The sequence below is a fragment of the Hemicordylus capensis genome, chromosome 12 (assembly GCF_027244095.1).
Source record: "Hemicordylus capensis ecotype Gifberg chromosome 12, rHemCap1.1.pri, whole genome shotgun sequence".
Classification (NCBI taxonomy): domain Eukaryota; kingdom Metazoa; phylum Chordata; class Lepidosauria; order Squamata; family Cordylidae; genus Hemicordylus; species Hemicordylus capensis.
This window is the reverse complement of record NC_069668.1, coordinates 19,331,885-19,349,335: the sequence shown is the minus strand read 5'-3', so window position 1 is coordinate 19,349,335 and position 17,451 is coordinate 19,331,885. Positions and strand designations below refer to the sequence as shown.

At 51.0% G+C, this 17,451-nt stretch overlaps 1 protein-coding gene across 1 annotated transcript in view; it reads left to right on the top strand.

Moving 5' to 3' along the window:
• Positions 1-13,487, top strand: part of MNT (MAX network transcriptional repressor) — a 36,067-nt gene extending 22,580 nt beyond the window's left edge. The window contains exons 5-6 of the mRNA XM_053275598.1: positions 9,524-9,716; positions 11,961-13,487. Coding sequence (XP_053131573.1) covers positions 9,524-9,716; positions 11,961-12,631 — 864 coding nt within the window. The 3' untranslated portion in view covers positions 12,632-13,487. The remainder of the gene's footprint in view (positions 1-9,523; positions 9,717-11,960) is intronic.
• Positions 13,488-17,451: the final 3,964 nt, after the last annotated feature.

Here is a 17,451-nt window from a genome sequence, read left to right as displayed (position 1 = left end):
CGACGTCACCAGGGCTGCCCGCCCAGACAGGAATGCGAGCTGGAACAAGCCACACGAGGTGACGTGTGCGGCTGGAACCTGCAGGGAAAGGGAAGGCGGTGGCGGCGGCGGCGGGAGCAGCACGGAGGCTGGCTGCTTGCTCCTCTGGCCGAGGGGTGGCTCTCTGGCGGGGAGGGTTTGGCTGGCGTCGGTCGCGCGCCTGCGCCTGCTGCTCTTCTGCCCTTGCCCGCCAGCCACCCCCCCCCCCCGGATTTTCCTTTTGGCTGAGCTGCCGCTCTTCTCTCTCTCCTCTCTGGCAGCCGGCGGGGCGGAAAGCCGCAGAGGAGAGGCAGGAAGCCAAGCCGAGGCTGATGTTGGCCGGGCAGCCTTGGAATTCCCCCGCCCTTGGCTAGGAGCAGATCATGTTAGCGGCCACTTTGACAGTTTTCGCCTGCATCAAAGGCAAGGCTCCCCCCTCCCGCCAGGTTTTTTGACATTTGAAATCAGGAGGTTGTCTTGAATTCAGGACTACTCCTCCTCTTGAGTAAATGCAGGTATAACCTGCATTTAACCTCTCTCTCTCTCTTTTTTTTTTAAAGGGGGGGTTCTCTTAAATTCAGAGTCGTCTTCAATTTGGGTCAACGCTGTCTATTATTTGCAAGGGAGGAAAACTGCAGATGGACCAAACAAATGGGAGGCGAGCTGGTTTTGCGCTTGGAGGGCCTAGGAATGTCTGCTATGAAGGGTATGAGCTGAGCCGAGCCTGACGGGGTTGCAAGGCAACGGGGGCCCCTGTGGGGAGGGAGGGAGATTGCTCAAGACCCGCTCAGCTTTTTTCACATCAGCAGACAATCTGCAAGCCTCCACGTTATGCTGGTTCTTATACAGGGCCAGTTGGTTATTGTTAGACTCCTAGCTGCTGCTGCTTCTTTTTAAGTAAGCTTCTAGCCCTCATTGTGGTTTTTTCTTGCCTTAAACATTTCACTTTATTATTATTGTTTGTTAATAGATCAGCCCTCGTTGCTCAAGAGAGAAGTTCCATAACAGGGCAGCAAATTGTTTTCAGTTTGGAAGCAAACGGAGCATGATTTGCTGTCCTGTTTTGGAACCTTTGTCTTGAGTCAAGCAGCCGTTGGGTTTCATTAACTGTCTGCTCTCTGGGGCAGCTAAAGCCGCCAAGAGAGCTGTTGTTGCATTTGTTAGTTAATGGCGAACACATTTATTTGGACATAAGCTTTTGTGGTTTAGAACCCAGTTTTGGTGCAATAAATGTGTCAGTCTTGAAGGTGCTGCAAGCTAGATTTTTATGTCCTCTTCCCACTCCAAAAATGAGGGAACAGCCATTATTATTTGTCCTAGAAGCCCTCAATAAAACCCATAATTTGTATTTTGGTTATATGTATCCCTTTATAATGGGAGCAGTCCCATTAAATCTGTCCTAACATCTCCCGCACTCGTCAGACATGGGGCTCTCCATCCCCTGCAATCTCTCTCCTTCCCCCAATGGTTTTGCTTCTCATTCATCTTGAAGAAGGGTTTGACAGGATCCAAAAGCTTGCTCATAACTTTATGGTGTTTTCGTTCGCCCTATAAGACGCTGCCTGCCTTATTGTGGCTTCTGGGTAGTTTCCCATAGGGCTATCAAACTCAAACCACATGGTGTCCGCTGCACGTATTGAATCGTATTGAATCATATTGAATCGGAGCTTCACTTCCTTTCCCCTCCTCCTCTCCCCTCCAAGCTCCTGGAAATAATCCCTTTTAACCTGGCTGCTTTGTGTACCATGCTGGCCTCTGGGCCTCCTGTAAAATCTGGGCTGATAACAATGTGGATTTCCAGCCAGGGAGGACTCCTCCCACCAAGATCACCATGTGTCTGACGCTCACGTGCTGAGCAGGGCCTCTTCTGGCTGCTTCCCTTTCCTGGTTCGTGCAGTACTTCTCATCTAATTAGCTTGGGTTTCACTACGTGGATGAAAAGACTTGGATTTTGTTTGTACTTTTGAGCACTGGTCTGCATCGCCGCTTCAAACCGATACTGAAACGAAGCAAAATTCTTTCCCATAGGTGATTGCCAAGTGTGTGTGCGTGCATGTGAATAGCGGAAAGCCAGATAAGTTCCATCTAGGAATGTGCACGGAATATGGCCGGATTCGATTTGAATCAAATCCAATTCAAATCATGTCAGTGTGGAACCAATGAACAGAAGAGAGATTTGTTTGAATGATTTGAATTTGCCCAAATTCTATTCAAATCCAGGTGGATTCGAATCAGTTTGAATGAATCTCCACTCTGTTCAATGGTTCCAAATCGATTCGAATAGAATTTGGCCAGATTTTGAGAACATGCCTTGTTCCATCTCCAAGGAATTGTGTGAACGACATCCATGTCACTCATATGAACGCCATCATCGCCCCCGGCCGAACCTTATCGCTTTCAGGATTGGAGGATTTTTTTCAGCTTTAATATTGCCAGTCATGAGGACTAGAGGTTTGATTCTTGGTGTCCAAACGTTGTGCCCCTTCGGCCTCACTGGAGCCCACTAGGTTGTCCAGCCATCTATGCTGCACATCCGCCCTGTTTTAAGCTCCAGATTATCGTTGGGTTGTGAACCTCTCGTCTGGTCAGAGCTGTGATTGTACTAAGCATGACTCTTTCAAGTGAGGCGGTGGGGGCCGGGGAGAACTGATTAAGGTCACCGGCAAAACCAGGCGCCTGCTTTCTTTAAATAGCCGGCTACAGCTCTGGCAGGCTTCCTCTGAGCTGCTGGTGGGGAAAGCTCTTCAGGTTTGGGGTGACTCCCTCCTTGGGTGGCCTCTTTGGGGTACAGCAGGGCAGCCCACCCGTTGATTTTTTTCCATCTGTGCGCGGAATGAGTTTTGTTCTCAGCGGCAGTATCCAGGCAGTATGTGGGCACATGCATTCAGGATGCGGCTTACCTCACAAGGTTGTTGTGAGGAGAAACAGAACCATGTACTCTGGGCTCCTTGGAGGAAGAGGGGGATATCCGTGTAAAAACGAATATCCTTTTCTACTTGCTTTTTATCTGGGGGAGCATTTAAAAATGAAATCTTCACCCACACTTCCCCCCCTGAGGGGATAATGGGGCCGCTCTGGGAAGAGCCCCTGCCTGCTGGCCTGCAGAAGGTTCTAGGGATGTGCAAAAAATTTTGGGGCACAGATCGATCTGTGCCCGAAATGAGCAATTTCGGGTGATTCGGGGCTGAACCAAATCACCCTCGATGTCCCCCGATATTTTTCGGGGCCGAGCCAAATCACCCGAATTTTGGGGCCGAAAAATTCGGGTGATTCGGCTCATGACCGATTTGGGGGGATTTTTTGAAGTTTTAGTGACTTTGGGGCAGTTCGGGGGCATAGAATGGGATCTGGGCAAAAAGAGTGGGGTGGGGTGGTAGTGCCTAATGGGTGCAGGCTACCACCCCAATTTCAGGGGGATAGGGCAAAGGGCTGATTTTTGGGAAATTTCTGAATTTTTCGTGTCTTTTGGGCAGATTGGGGCAGAAAGTGGGGCCTGGGGCAGAATATTAGGGTGGGGTGGTAGTGCCTAATGGGTGGAGGCTACCACCCCAATTTAAGGGGGATTGGACAAAGGGCTGATTTTTGGGGAATTTTTAAAGTTTTGGTGTCTTTGGGGCAGATTGGGGGCAGAAAGTGGATCTGCCCCAAAAGAGTGGGGTGGGCTGGTAGATAGTGCCTAATGGATGGAGGCTACCACCCGTTCCCAATTTCAGAGTGATTGGGCAGAGGGCTGGATTTTGGTGAATTTCTGAGGTTTTTCTTCATAAGGTGCAGTGTGCTAGATTGATATTCATAGTAAATGAGAGTGTGAAAAAGTGAAAGTGGGGTCATGAGAGTTCTTTAATTGAAAAAAATCTCATTTGCTATCATTGAATGAGAATTCACACCTCAGAAGTTTTTTTGAAGGGATGTTATTCCCTTATTTTCATCCAGCCCTCTGCCCAATCACTCTGAAATTGGGGACGGGTGGTAGCCTCCACCCATTAGGCACTATCTACCAGCCCACCCCACTCTTTTGGGGCAGATCCACTTTCTGCCCCCAATCTGCCCCAAAGACACCCAAACTTCAAAAATTCCCAAAAAATCAGCCCTCTGCCCAATCCCCCTGAAATTGGGGTGGTAGCCTCCACCCATTAGGCACTACCACCCCACCCCACCCTTTTGGGGCAGATACACTTTCTGCCCCCAAACTGCCCCAAAGACACCAAAACTTCAAAAATTCCCCAAAAATCAGCCCTCTGCCCAATCCCCCTGAAATTGGGGTGGTAGCCTCCACCCATTAGGCACTACCACCCCACCCCACCCTTTTGGGGCAGATACACTTTCTGCCCCCAAACTGCCCCAAAGACACAAAAACTTCAAAAATTCCCAAAAAATCAGCCTTTTGTCCAATCCCCCTTAAATTGGGGTGGTAGCCTCCACCCATTAGGCACTACCACCCCACCCTACTCTTTTTGCCCAGATCCCATGCTATGCCCCCGAACTGCCCCAAAGTCACTAAAACTTCAAAAATTCCCCAAAAATCAGCCCTTTGCCCAATCCCCCTGAAATTGGGGTGGTAGCTTCCACCCATTGGGCACTACCACCACACCCCAAAATTTTGCCCCTGGGCCCTTCCCCCCCGAATCGATTTGGATTCAGATTAAATCCGAATCCAAACCGAATCAAGGGTGATTCAGGTGGCTCGGGTCCCGAACCGAATCACCGAAAATCCGAATTGCACACCCCTAGAAGGTTCCCAGTCCCCTCCCTGGTAGCATCTCCAAGATAGGGCTGGGAGAGAGACTTCTGCCTGCAACCTGGGAGAAGCCGCTGCCAGTCTGTGCAGACAATCCTGAGCCAGATGGACCAAGGGCCTGACTCAGTATGTGGCAGCTTCCCGTGTTCCTCTTTTTCGGGGCCGCTGTCAAGTCAGAGTGCCCTCCTCGGCTGAGCCTTAGAGGCAGTGGCTTCTTTCCTTGCCATGGAAATCTGCAGGCGCCCACGAGGTGCTTCTCCGCCAGCCAGCATTCTGGTTTCTGCAGGCCAAGGAGGCCCCGGGGCAGAGATTTCCCCCGCCTTGCCCAGCTTGGGGCAGGAGCATCCCAGAAAGGAGCCTCTCTGCCTTGGGCACAGCCGCACTGGAAACAGTTGCCATAGCGACTCGAGGGATGGTTGCCTAGGAGACGCCGCGGAGCTTTCACACATGCCGAATCGGAGAGGCAGACTCGAATCGGAGAGGCAGACTCGGCACCCTTGGCTGCCTGGGGCTTCGATCCTGGCGGCTGCCCCTCGAGGCCAAGGCGTGGACATCTTGCCCTCGATCCGGAGCTGTGCAATCAGCTCGCATAAGGCTAAAATGCAGGTTGCTGCCCGCCATGGTGGCTTGCTTTACTCTTTGGATTTGGGCTGGGCGCTCCCAATTCTGCGACTGGGTACGGAAGGTTCTGGAAGAAGCGGAGCACGTGGCTAGTCTGTGGGCTGTTGAAGCCTCAGCAGGGGGGGGTGTGCACGGAGGAGGAGGAGGAAGAGGGGACGGAAACAGAATGAGAGCAAAGGCTGCCTGCATGGAGACAGTGTATGGACACCGGAAGCTGCTGTCTGCTGAGTCAGGCCCTTGGTCTCTCTAGCTCAGGCTTGTCTACCCAGATGGGCAGCGGCTTCTCCCAGGTTGCAGGCAGGGGTCTCTCTCCCAGCCCAATCTTGGAGATGCTGCCAGGGAGGGGAACTGGGAACCTTCTGTCTTTTCAACAGAATTTGTGGTTCAGGTGAACGTGGCCATCCGTGTGTGTGTGTGGTTTGCTGAAACCCAATGCTCTACTCAGCAGGGTCTAATTTGGGGCCTGGAAGTCCCTCTCCGCACTTTCCAGGAATGAAGGTGGAAAATAGGAGGCCGAGGAATGTAAACAGGGGTGCTCTTGCCTGGAATGTGATTGAGCAAGCGCTTGGGACCGGAATCCCCCCTTGGAGAGCTTTGGCTTTCTTCAGTGCAATGCAGACGGGATGGAGCCACTCTGGGAAGAGCATCTGAGGTTACTCAGTCCCCTCCCTGGCAGCAGCATCTCCAAGAGAGGGCTGAGAGAGAGAGAGAGAGAGAAGCTGCTGCCAGTCTGTGCAGACAATCCTGAGCTAGATGGACCAAGGGTCTGACTCTGTGTAAGGCAGCTTCCTCTGTTCCTGTGCCTTACACCAAGTCAGACCCTTGGTCCCTCTAGCTTGGTTTTGTCTCCCACTGGTCTTATGCACAACATTTATTTTTTGATTTGATTTGATTTGATTTGATTTATATACCTCCCTTCCAAAAATAGCTCTTACGGCCGGATCCAGCCTGCGGGGACATCTTTGCTGGCCCCAGGAGGGGCCCAAAGTACCGCGGTGCCTGAGGTGAGGTGCAAAATGCCACCCCATGGACCTGGTGGGGGTCAGCCCCCTTTCAAAAGTGCACGGGGGAGAGGGACGAGGGAAGGTGGCTAGAAGTTCGCCCCTCATGCTGTGAGTAACTACTAGTTGCTTTCATTAATATCTTTAATAATTAATTTTAATGTGGTCATTAATGTGCTGAAAATGGTTGGCTCTGATCATGGTTCCGACCATGACCCTGCATGCAGCATCTCCAAGATAGGGCTGAGAGAGAGACTCCTGCCTGCAGCCTCGGAGCAGCTGCTGCCAGCCTGGGTAGACAGGACTGAGCTAGAGGGACCAAGGGTCTGACTCAGTAGGAGGCCGCTTCCTGTGTCCGTGTTCCTGTAGACCCTCCTTTGTGGTGGGGTGTGTTTTCCTCTGGACTTCGCCCACCATGATTCAGGCACACACACCCCACTGTCGAGCCTCCCCATAGCTTTGGGGTTCATGCCTGAGACCTGACCCACTGGGAACCTGTTAGCTTTGTTTGCACATTGTGGTTTGTTTTGGACGACCGATGTGTGTGTCTGTGTGTGGCTCCCCCAGGCGGCACCGTGTGTGATCCGTAAGCCTGCGCTCCTGCGGGGTTTTTCAGCATCCCTTTCCAAAGCGCTGGTTCTAGCGCTCCGGGGGTGGTGTTGGGGGGAGATGGGAGCAGAGCGGATGAGAAATGTGTTTGACCGGAAATCTTGGGCCCGTGTCCAGGCCACTCAATCCGAAGCCCGTGGCACCAGTAGCCTGTATTTCTAGCACAACGGCGAGCGTTCTGTGGTCGGTCGTCTCTGAGTCTTTGAAATCTAATTTTGTGACGTTTCCGTACATGGCCGCGTGGTCCAAAATACTGTATTGACCTGTCTCCCAGACTAGGATTTCCCCAAGTCCTTCCATGTTAGAGATCGCGGGGGTCATCTTGAAATCAGGGTTCTCTTCCTTTTTGGATAAAAGAGGGTATAGCAGGTATTTAACTTCTGTTTTTTAAGGGACCCCTCTTAAATTGAGTCTTGTATTTGGGCAAATACGGGTGATCCAAGGTCTGAGTACTGATGCTTGAAGAACTTATTTTTAATTGGTTGCATGTGGCCTTCTTCTAAGCAGCAGAGGGCTGCTGAACATATTTAGGAACATAGCAAGCTGCCTTTTGCTGAGTCGGACCCTTGGGCCATCTGGCTCAGTATTGCCGTCACAGACTGGCAGCGGCTTCTTCACGGTTGCAGGCAGGAGTCTTTCTTGGAGATGTCAGAGAGGGAGTTTGGAACTTCAGATGCTTTTCCCAGAGGGGCCCAGTAGCCCCGAAGGGGGATATCTTGCAGGCTCACACATGCCCCTGCTAACTGGGCAAAGAGGCACCTTTTTATTTTATTACTTCCAGTGACTGTTGCTGGTGTGTGTCTTATGTTTCTTTTTAGAATGTGAGCCCTTTGGGGACAGGGAGCCATCTTATTTGTTTGTTTGTTATTTCTCTTTGTAAACTGCCCTGAGCCATTTTTGGAAGGGCGGTATAGAAATCAAATTGATGATGATGATGATGTAGTCTCCCTTTCGAATGCAAACCCTGCTTAGCAGAAGGGACCATTCATGTTTGCTACCACAAGACCAGCACTCCTACATGTCTAATAACACATAGACAATAACACAAGACGGTGTGCGTCGCTTTTGCTAGGCAGGGTCCAGAGAGACTCCTGCCTGCAGCCTTGGAGAAGCTGCTGCCTGTCAGTGCGGGCAATACTGAACTAGGTGGACCAAGGGCCGGACTCCACATAAAGCAGGTTCCAATGTTCCTGTGGAGTTTGGAGAGGGCCAATTGCTCTCCTCCTGTTACAGAGAAGAGAATCGCTGCTTTAAAAGTTTCCACTTGGCCGCTTCCATGGGGAGCTCCTCTGGAACTACGTCAAGGAATATTTTCGAGCCTCTCCTCTTCCTGCCTCGGCAGCCTGACTTAATCTTTCTCCCGGTTCTGTGCGCCAGAGACCTCCTGATCCGAGCCTTGACCTTTTCTGTCCCTCGGCTGACGGTCTCCGTTAGCTGACGAACAGCGAAAGTGGGTCAGAGGCACGGAGAGTCGAGGGGCAGGGAGCCGTTCCCAGACGGCGGCTGGGGGGAAGGTTTTCGGGGGCCAGTGGTGCGGTTGAATGGGCATGCTGAGAGGCCTTCAAGCTCTCTGACCCGCCTCTTTTCCAAGCAAGTCTTTAATTAATTAGTTTGATTGATATTTATGTTTATACCCGACTTTTCCTCCAAGGAGCCCAGATGGGGTAATTTTTGCATTTTTAAAAAATTAAATTTGTAATTATATTTATCCTCCCACCAACCCTGTGAGGTAGGCTAGGCTGAGAGTGAAGTCACTCACCCAGAGTCACCTAGGGAGTTCCATGGCCGAATGGGGATTTGAACTCGGGTCTCCCCGTTCCTAGTCCAGCACTCTAACCACCGCCCCCCTCGTGCTTTTGGACTGTATTCCAGGAGGTATTCCTGGCAGCATTTAGAAACGGAGGTTGGCGAGCAGGACAGGGGCGTGCCCATTCTGGTGGGTGTCGAGCGCACGGGTGTGAGCGATGGACAGGGAGGTGGAGGCAGAGTGGGAAATGCAGAGCCGTGCAAAGGGAGCCCGGAAGTTGGAGCACGTACTGCTGTGCCCCACAGAACGGAATCCTAGGATTTTGGAGCTGGAAGGGACCTTTTGAGGTCTTCCAGTCCAACCCCATCTCAGGGCAGGAAATTTGCTGCAGCGTCCTGCGCAGCCTCTCTTTGAAATCCTCCAGCAAAAAGCCCACCACTGCTTGAGGCAGACAGTTCCACAGTCCAGCAGCCCTTACAGTTGAGAAATCCCTCTTTGTGTCGAGCCTGAAGTTGCTCTCCCCCTGCTAAATACAAGAGAATCGTCACTTTGAAAAGGTGCCACTTTGCTCGGTGAGCAGTACTCACCCATCCAAAGACCAACCCGGGAGGACCCTGCTTAGCCAAGGGCCCCAGTCCTCTCCCGGCCACAAGACCAGCTCTCCTCTCATGGGGCAAACGGGATGCTGTTCAAGAGAGGCCTTGGGCCCGGGTCCCGCGGGGCCCCTCTGATGTCCTTGGCTGTGTCTCGGCTTCCTTTGTTCACGTCTCTTTCTTGCTGGGTCCCCAGACTTTGAAGCGCAAGGAGAAGGAATACGAGCACGAGATGGAGCGGCTGGCCCGGGAGAAGATCGCCACCCAGCAGCGGCTGGCGGAGCTGAAGAACGAACTCAGCCAGTGGATGGACATCTTGGAGATCGACCGGATCATCCGGCAGACCGTCCAGCCGGAGGACGACCAAGCCTCCACGTCGACGGCCTCAGGTAGCCAGAAGGGCCCCTCTGGGTGGGATGGGGCATGCGGGGGGGGGGGCGGCGGCTGGGAATATACCACCCAGAGTGGGGGGAGGAGGAGCCCCTGTGAAATCACCCCCCCAGGCCAGCGAGTTGGAGCGGCAGGCAGGTCTCAGCCAAGGGAGGGCCTCTGGATTTGTGCCCCGAAAGGGAGGCTGCATTCGAGCGGGCGGAGTGGTTTGCTGTTCAGCGCAAGCCCAGTAAGCACGTGTGGTTTATTTTGTATACATGTCTGGCTTTTCAACAGCCACTGCTCTCGACTCAGAGCAGTTCACAACACATTAAGAAACCCTTCGAAACATAGGAAGCGGCCTTCCGCCGAGTCAGACCCTTGGTCCCTCTAGCTCAGGATTGCCTTCCCAGACTGGCAGCGGCTTCTCCAAGGGTGCAGGCAGGAGTCTCTCTCGGCCCGATCTTGGAGATGCTGCCAGGGAGGGGACCTGAACCCTTCTGCATGCCAAGGAGAAGCCTAATCAAAGCCGAAGGGATGCCTGTGCATTCCTCCGGTTAAAAACTGTAAATAGGAGGATGGCATGAACAAAAATTAAGACGGCAGCTAAAACACCCACGAACCATGTGCACTCAAAGTATGTTGGGACAAATTGGTTTCCCAAACCTGTCTAAAAGGGGCTGCAAGGGAACGTGTCACATCTCTTGGGGAGGCACAGTTCAGGGCTTTCGGAGCCAACACTGAAAAGCTCTTGCTGCCTCTGTTTATTCTTACATTTATATCCCAAGGAGCTCAGAGTGATCATGTTTATTGTCCCAACAACCCTTTGAGGTAGGTCAGGTTGAGTGTGAAGTGACTGGCCCAGAGTCACCCAGGGAGTTCCATGGCTGAATGGGGATTTGAACTCGGGTCTCTCTGGTCCTAGTCCAGCACTCTAACCCCACTGCACCAGGCTGGCTCTCGGTGCATTTATGGACACATTACTGCCATAACTCTTTCCTCTGTGTTTGAACTGCAACTAAGAAAGATAGTCAAAAGTCTGGTGAAAACGGCAGAGTTTTAAAGAGCAGTCTCTCAAAGGCCTGAACTAATCATCATCATCATAAATAGTAATAATGGACTTTATTTGTTAGCTGCCCCATAACAAATTGTCATCTGGGAGGCTCACAACCACACAATAAAAACATCCAGTTAAAACAGAAAACACAAAACAAACAAATCACAATAGAAAGTACAAAATGCAGTGCAAATCATTTTAATGCTTTTAAAAAAAAAAATCAGTTGTTAAAAACCTGAGTGAAGAGGACGGTCTCCACCTGGCCTCTAAAAGAACAAAGTGCCAGTGCCAGGTGAGCCTCACTGGGGAGGCTAGTATTCCTTGGACAGGGAGCCACCAACAAAAAGGCCCTCTCCCGAGTAGCCACCCGCCTTGCCTCGTTTGGGAGGGGCTCTCAGCAGACGGCCTCCAAAGAAGGTCTTTAGGTCCAAGCCGGCACATCAGGGGCAAGGGGCTCTCTCAGTACTGCGTGCAGTTTTGGTCACCAAATCTTAAGGAGGACGTTGTAGAAGTGGAGAAGGTGCAGAATTGGGCAACCCAGATGATCAGGGGCCTGGAGCACCTTCCCTATGAGGCAAGGCTACAGCATCTGGGGCTCTTTTCTTTGGAAAAGAGGCAACTAAGGGGAGACAGGGTCAAGGTGTATAAAATTATGCATGGTGCAGAGAGAGTAGACGGAGAGCCATTTTCCTCCCTCTCTCCCAACACTAGGACCAGGGGCCACCCCATGAAACTGAAGGCTGGGAAATTTAGGACTGGCAAAAGGAAGTACTTTCCCACACAGCATGTAATTAACCTATGGAATTCTCTGCCACTGGATATGGTGATGGCCACCAGCTTGGATGGCTTTAAAGGGGGCTTAGAGAAGTTTGTGGAGCACAGGGCTATCACTGGCTACTAGTGTGGTGGCTATAAGCCACCTCTAGCCTCAGAGGTAGAAAGCCTCTCAATGCAGGGGAGTAACAGCAGGAGAGAGGTAACAGCTCTTGCCTGTGGGCTTCTCGGAGGCATCTGGTGGGCCACTGTGGGAAACAGGATGCTGGACTAGATGGGCTTCTTTGGGCCTGATCCAGCAGGGCCGTTCTGATGTTCCGGTAACCTGATCCCAGGCCATTGAGGGCTTTAAACCGGCCTTTGGCTAGTGTCAGAACGGTGTCCTGGCAACTGGGGTTCAAAAATGTGTCTTTCCTCCCTTTCCACCCCACAGAGGGCGAGGACAACATGGACGAGGACATGGAAGACGACAGGCCCGTCAGCTCGCTGCCGAAGCTCGCCCACCGCCAGCCCCCGGAGCTGCTGAAGTCGGTCCCTCCCATCGCCCCGCTGCACCACCCGTCGGTCCTGCCTCTCCCGCAGAAGCACCCTCTGCCCCACGCGGCAGCCCCGCTGGCCCCGCCCCCCGCCATCGTCCCCGCACAGACTCATCTCGTGGCCGCCTCGACGGTGCAGTCGACTGTGATTGCTCACACGGCCACCACCCACGCCTCCGTCATCCAGACTGTCAACCACGTCCTGCACGGGTCGCAGGCCAAGCACATTGCCCACATCGCCCCGTCCACCTCCAGCCCGGTCCAGCCCATTGGCCACATCACGGTGCACCCAGCGGCCCTCAACCACGTGGCCCACCTGGGACAGCAGCTCCCCCTCTACCCGCAGCCCGTGGCCGTCAGCCAGCCCGTCGTCGGCCACATCGCCCACGCCATCTCGCACCAGCAGGTCAACGGGACAGCCGGCCTCGGGCAGCCGGCGGTCATGGCCAAGCCCACTGTCGGGACGCAAGTGGTGCACCACCCGCAGCTGGTCGGGCAGACAGTCTTGAACCCGGTGACAATGGTCACCATGCCTTCGTTTCCCGTCAGCACGCTGAAGCTAGCTTAGGAAAGGCCCGCCTGGCCCAAACTCCATGCATTCCAGTTGGGTCCCTCTTCCAAGGTGTGTGTGTGTGAGAGAGAGAGAGAAACCTGAGCAGGAGGTCCGGGGAGGGGGGTGCGGCAAACCGACCCACCCTCCGCCTTCTTTTTTCCTTTCCAATTTAGCTCTGCAACCTGGTAATTGAAAAATCAGGATTCCTCAGCACTTGAATCTTCCCTAATCAGAGAGAACATTGAATGGATATCCCTTCATAGTGATTATTATTATTTTTTCTTTTTACATGTAATCAGTGAACAACAACTATGATAATGAGACTATTTTAAAAAAAAAAAAACAACTCCACCCCTTTCTTTTTTTATTACTATTTTTTGGTGTGTGTGGGGGGGGGAATGCTTTGCCTCTTTCTAGAATAATTTTTTTACAACCACGATGGCCGATCTTGTCAAGACGGCATAGATTGGAAAGAAAGATGGGGAGCGGGGGGGAGGAGATATATATACACACACATACATACATACACACCTGCCTGTAGATGTATGTATGTATGTATGTATGCAAAATCAATCAAGGCCATTAATAAGGCTGATTTTTATTTTTATTTTTGCAGGAAAATTAGGCAACTTTCACAAAGAGTCTTTTTCCCTTGGAGGGAAAAAACGGAGCATCCTTTTTAGATAAGTCTTTAAAGAGACAGATGGTTTGGTGGACCAGGGTAAAACCATATTTAAAAACAAAACATGTTAAGGTATTTCCTTTTCCAGTATATTTGCATTTCAGTAAACCATCTATAATCACTGTGACTTGTTATGGCATTTTAAGGAAATACTCTGTCTAATAAAACAGGAACAAAAATGATGGACAACTAGTTTTGGTTATTTGGAAGGTGTGCCCACTCTGCTCCAGGTACCCTGGGTTCTAAGAGGGCTGGGTTCTAGAGTGCTTGAGAACATGGGAATCTCTTTGGTGGATGGGTGAAAGGGTGGATGGGACAAAGGTACAAAGCGACAAGGTTACAGTGGGTCAAAGAGACAAAGCGACAGTGGGGCAATGGGTCAAAGTTACAAAGTTACAGTGGGTCAAAGGGGCAGTGGGTCAAAGGGCAATGGGTCAAAGTTACAAAGTTACAAAGCGACAAAGTTACAAAGCGACAAAGTTACAAAGCGACAAAGTTACAAAGTTACAAAGTGACAAAGTGACAAAGTTACAGTGGGTCAAAGGGGCAATGGGGCAGTGGGTCAAAGCGACAAAGTTACAGTGGGTCAAAGGGGCAATGGGTCAAAGGGGCAGTGGGTCAAAGTTACAAAGTTACAAAGCGACAAAGTTACAGTGGGTCAAAGGGGCAATGGGTCAAAGCGACAAAGTTACAAAGCGACAAAGTTACAAAGCGACAAAGTTACAGTGGGTCAAAGCGACAAAGTTACAAAGCGACAAAGTTACAGTGGGTCAAAGGGGCAATGGGGCAGTGGGTCAAAGCTACAAAGTTACAAAGCGACAAAGTGACAAAGTTACAGTGGGTCAAAGGGCAATGGGTCAAAGGGGCAATGGGGCAGTGGGTCAAAGGGGCAGTGGGGCAATGGGTCAAAGCGACAATGTTACAAAGCGACAAAGTTACAAAGCGACAAAGTTACAGTGGGTCAAAGGGGCAATGGGTCAAAGTTACAAAGCGACAAAGTTACAGTGGGTCAAAGCGACAAAGTTACAAAGCGACAATGGGTCAAAGGGCAATGGGTCAAAGTTACAAAGTTACAAAGCGACAAAGTTACAGTGGGTCAAAGGGGCAATGGGTCAAAGCGACAAAGTTACAAAGCGACAAAGTTACAGTGGGTCAAAGGGGCAATGGGTCAAAGGGGCAGTGGGTCAAAGTTACAAAGCGACAAAGTTACAGTGGGTCAAAGGGGCAATGGGTCAAAGCGACAAAGTTACAAAGCGACAAAGTTACAAAGCGACAAAGTTACAGTGGGTCAAAGCGACAAAGTTACAGTGGGTCAAAGGGGCAATGGGGCAGTGGGTCAAAGCTACAAAGCGACAAAGTTACAAAGCGACAAAGTGACAAAGTTACAGTGGGTCAAAGGGCAATGGGTCAAAGGGGCAATGGGGCAGTGGGTCAAAGGGGCAGTGGGGCAATGGGTCAAAGCGACAATGTTACAAAGCGACAAAGTTACAGTGGGTCAAAGGGGCAATGGGGCAGTGGGTCAAAGTTACAAAGCGACAAAGTTACAAAGCGACAAAGTTACAGTGGGTCAAAGAGACAAAGTTACAAAGCGACAAAGTTACAGTGGGTCAAAGGGGCAGTGGGGCAATGGGACAAAGCGACAAAGTTACAAAGCTACAAAGTTACAGTGGGCCAATGGGGCAATGGGTCAAAGCGACAAAGTTACAAAGCGACAAAGTGACAGTGGGTCAAAGGGGCAGTGGGTCAAAGTTACAAAGCGACAAAGTTACAGTGGGTCAAAGGGGCAGTGGGTCAAAGCGACAAAGTTACAAAGCGACAAAGTTACAGTGGGTCAAAGCGACAAAGTTACAAAGCGACAAAGTTACAGTGGGTCAAAGGGGCAATGGGGCAGTGGGTCAAAGCTACAAAGCGACAAAGTTACAAAGCGACAAAGTGACAAAGTTACAGTGGGTCAAAGGGCAATGGGTCAAAGGGGCAATGGGGCAGTGGGTCAAAGCGACAAAGTTACAGTGGGTCAAAGGGGCAGTGGGGCAATGGGTCAAAGCGACAATGTTACAAAGCGACAAAGTTACAAAGCGACAAAGTTACAGTGGGTCAAAGGGGCAATGGGTCAAAGCGACAAAGTTACAATGGGTCAAAGGGGCAATGGGGCAGTGGGTCAAAGCTACAAAGCGACAAAGTTACAAAGCGACAAAGTGACAAAGTTACAGTGGGTCAAAGGGGCAATGGGGCAGTGGGTCAAAGAGACAAAGTTACAAAGCGACAAAGTTACAGTGGGTCAAAGGGGCAGTGGGGCAATGCGACAAAGCGACAAAGCTACAAAGTTACAGTGGGTCAAAGGGGCAGTGGGTCAAAGCGACAAAGTTACAAAGTGACAAAGCAACAAAGCGACAAAGTTACAGTGGGTCAAAGGGGCAATGGGGCAGTGGGTCAAAGAGACAAAGTTACAAAGCGACAAAGTTACAGTGGGTCAAAGGGGCAGTGGGGCAATGGGACAAAGCGACAAAGTTACAAAGCTACAAAGTTACAGTGGGTCAATGGGGCAATGGGTCAAAGCGACAAAGTTACAAAGCGACAAAGTTACAGTGGGTCAAAGGGGCAGTGGGTCAAAGCGACAAAGTTACAAAGCGACAAAGTTACAGTGGGTCAAAGGGGCAGTGGGTCAAAGTTACAAAGCTACAAACCGACAAAGTTACAGTGGGTCAATGGGGCAGTGGGTCAAAGCGACAAAGTTACAGTGGGTCAAAGGGGCAGTGGGACAAAGCGACAAAGTTACAGTGGGTCAAAGGGGCAGTGGGTCAAAGTTACAAAGTGACAAAGCAACAAAGCGACAAAGTTACAGTGGGTCAATGGGGCAGTGGGTCAAAGAGACAAAGTTACAAAGCGTCAATGGTACAGTGGGTGAAAGGGGCAATGGGGCAGTGGGTCAAAGAGACAAAGGGGCAGTGGGGCAATGGGACAAAGCGACAAAGTGACAAAGTTACAAAGCGACAAAGTTACAGTGGGTCAAAGGGGCAATGGGGCAGTGGGTCAAAGAGACAAAGGTGCAAAGAGACAAAGGTGCAAAGAGACAAAGTTACAAAGCGACAAAGGTACAAAGAGTCAAAGGTACGATGGGTGGATGGGTCAAAGATTCAAGAGTTCCAAGAACCCCTTGTGTTTGACCAGTCAAGCCATAAAACTCAATGGGTCTGACTGGTCAGACCCGGGCCCTGACCAGTCGGGCCAGAGAACCCAGTGTTTTTGACCGGTCAGGTTTTTGCCCTGACTGGTCGAGCCCGTGAAACTCAGTGGGCCTGACTTTCAAAAGTTCAAAGATTCAAACCTTGACTAAAGGAGGCCAGTATATGCCTATGGCCCTCCAAGTTTTTCGAGCAAAGATTGTAGCCCAATTACTTTATGGCGTCCCACTTTGGATTCAGGGAGTAACATCAGAGATGGAAACAGTTCAGTCATTATTTCTTAGGGCTATCTTCGGGGTTCCCAGGTGTGTACCTTACTCTGCATTGTGTTTGGAATCGTTCTCTCTAAAGCATGGGAACTTACTTTTACCAGATGGATTAAACTCTGCTTGGATACCCAGGAGCGCTCCTATTTTTTGTTCCTATCTCCCTCTGAAATTCTACTCATGGGAATTGAGAAGGCGAAGGTTACACTTATACAATGCCTTCATGATATTGAGCACCAAAATCTTGTTTCTAGGGGAAACAGGACCTGTTCGCCCCTATTTTTTGGCATCATGCCCCCTTTGGGGAATAAAGGTGCTAAGTATTTAGCTTCCCTACACTTTCCTAAGTTTAGGATAGCTTTTACTAGGGCCCGCATGAACGTGTTGCCTTCAGCCCTTCTGGAGGATTGCACATAGGGCTGTTGCCCAGGGGTAGAACCTGTGCTTTGTATACAGGACGCCCCAGGTCCAGCCCCTGCCCTCATCTCCAGGTATGGCTGGGAATGACCACTACACCATCTGAAACCCTGGAATATTGCTGCCAGTCAGTGTACACAATACTGAGCTAGATGGACCAAGGGTCTGAATCAGTAGGCAGCAGGTTCCTATGTTGCATCTTACCCAGCTTCCCCCCATTCCTGTCTTGGCCTCACCTTTTTTGTTTTGAAACACACAGGAGGCAAATAACGAGTTCTACTCCTTAGA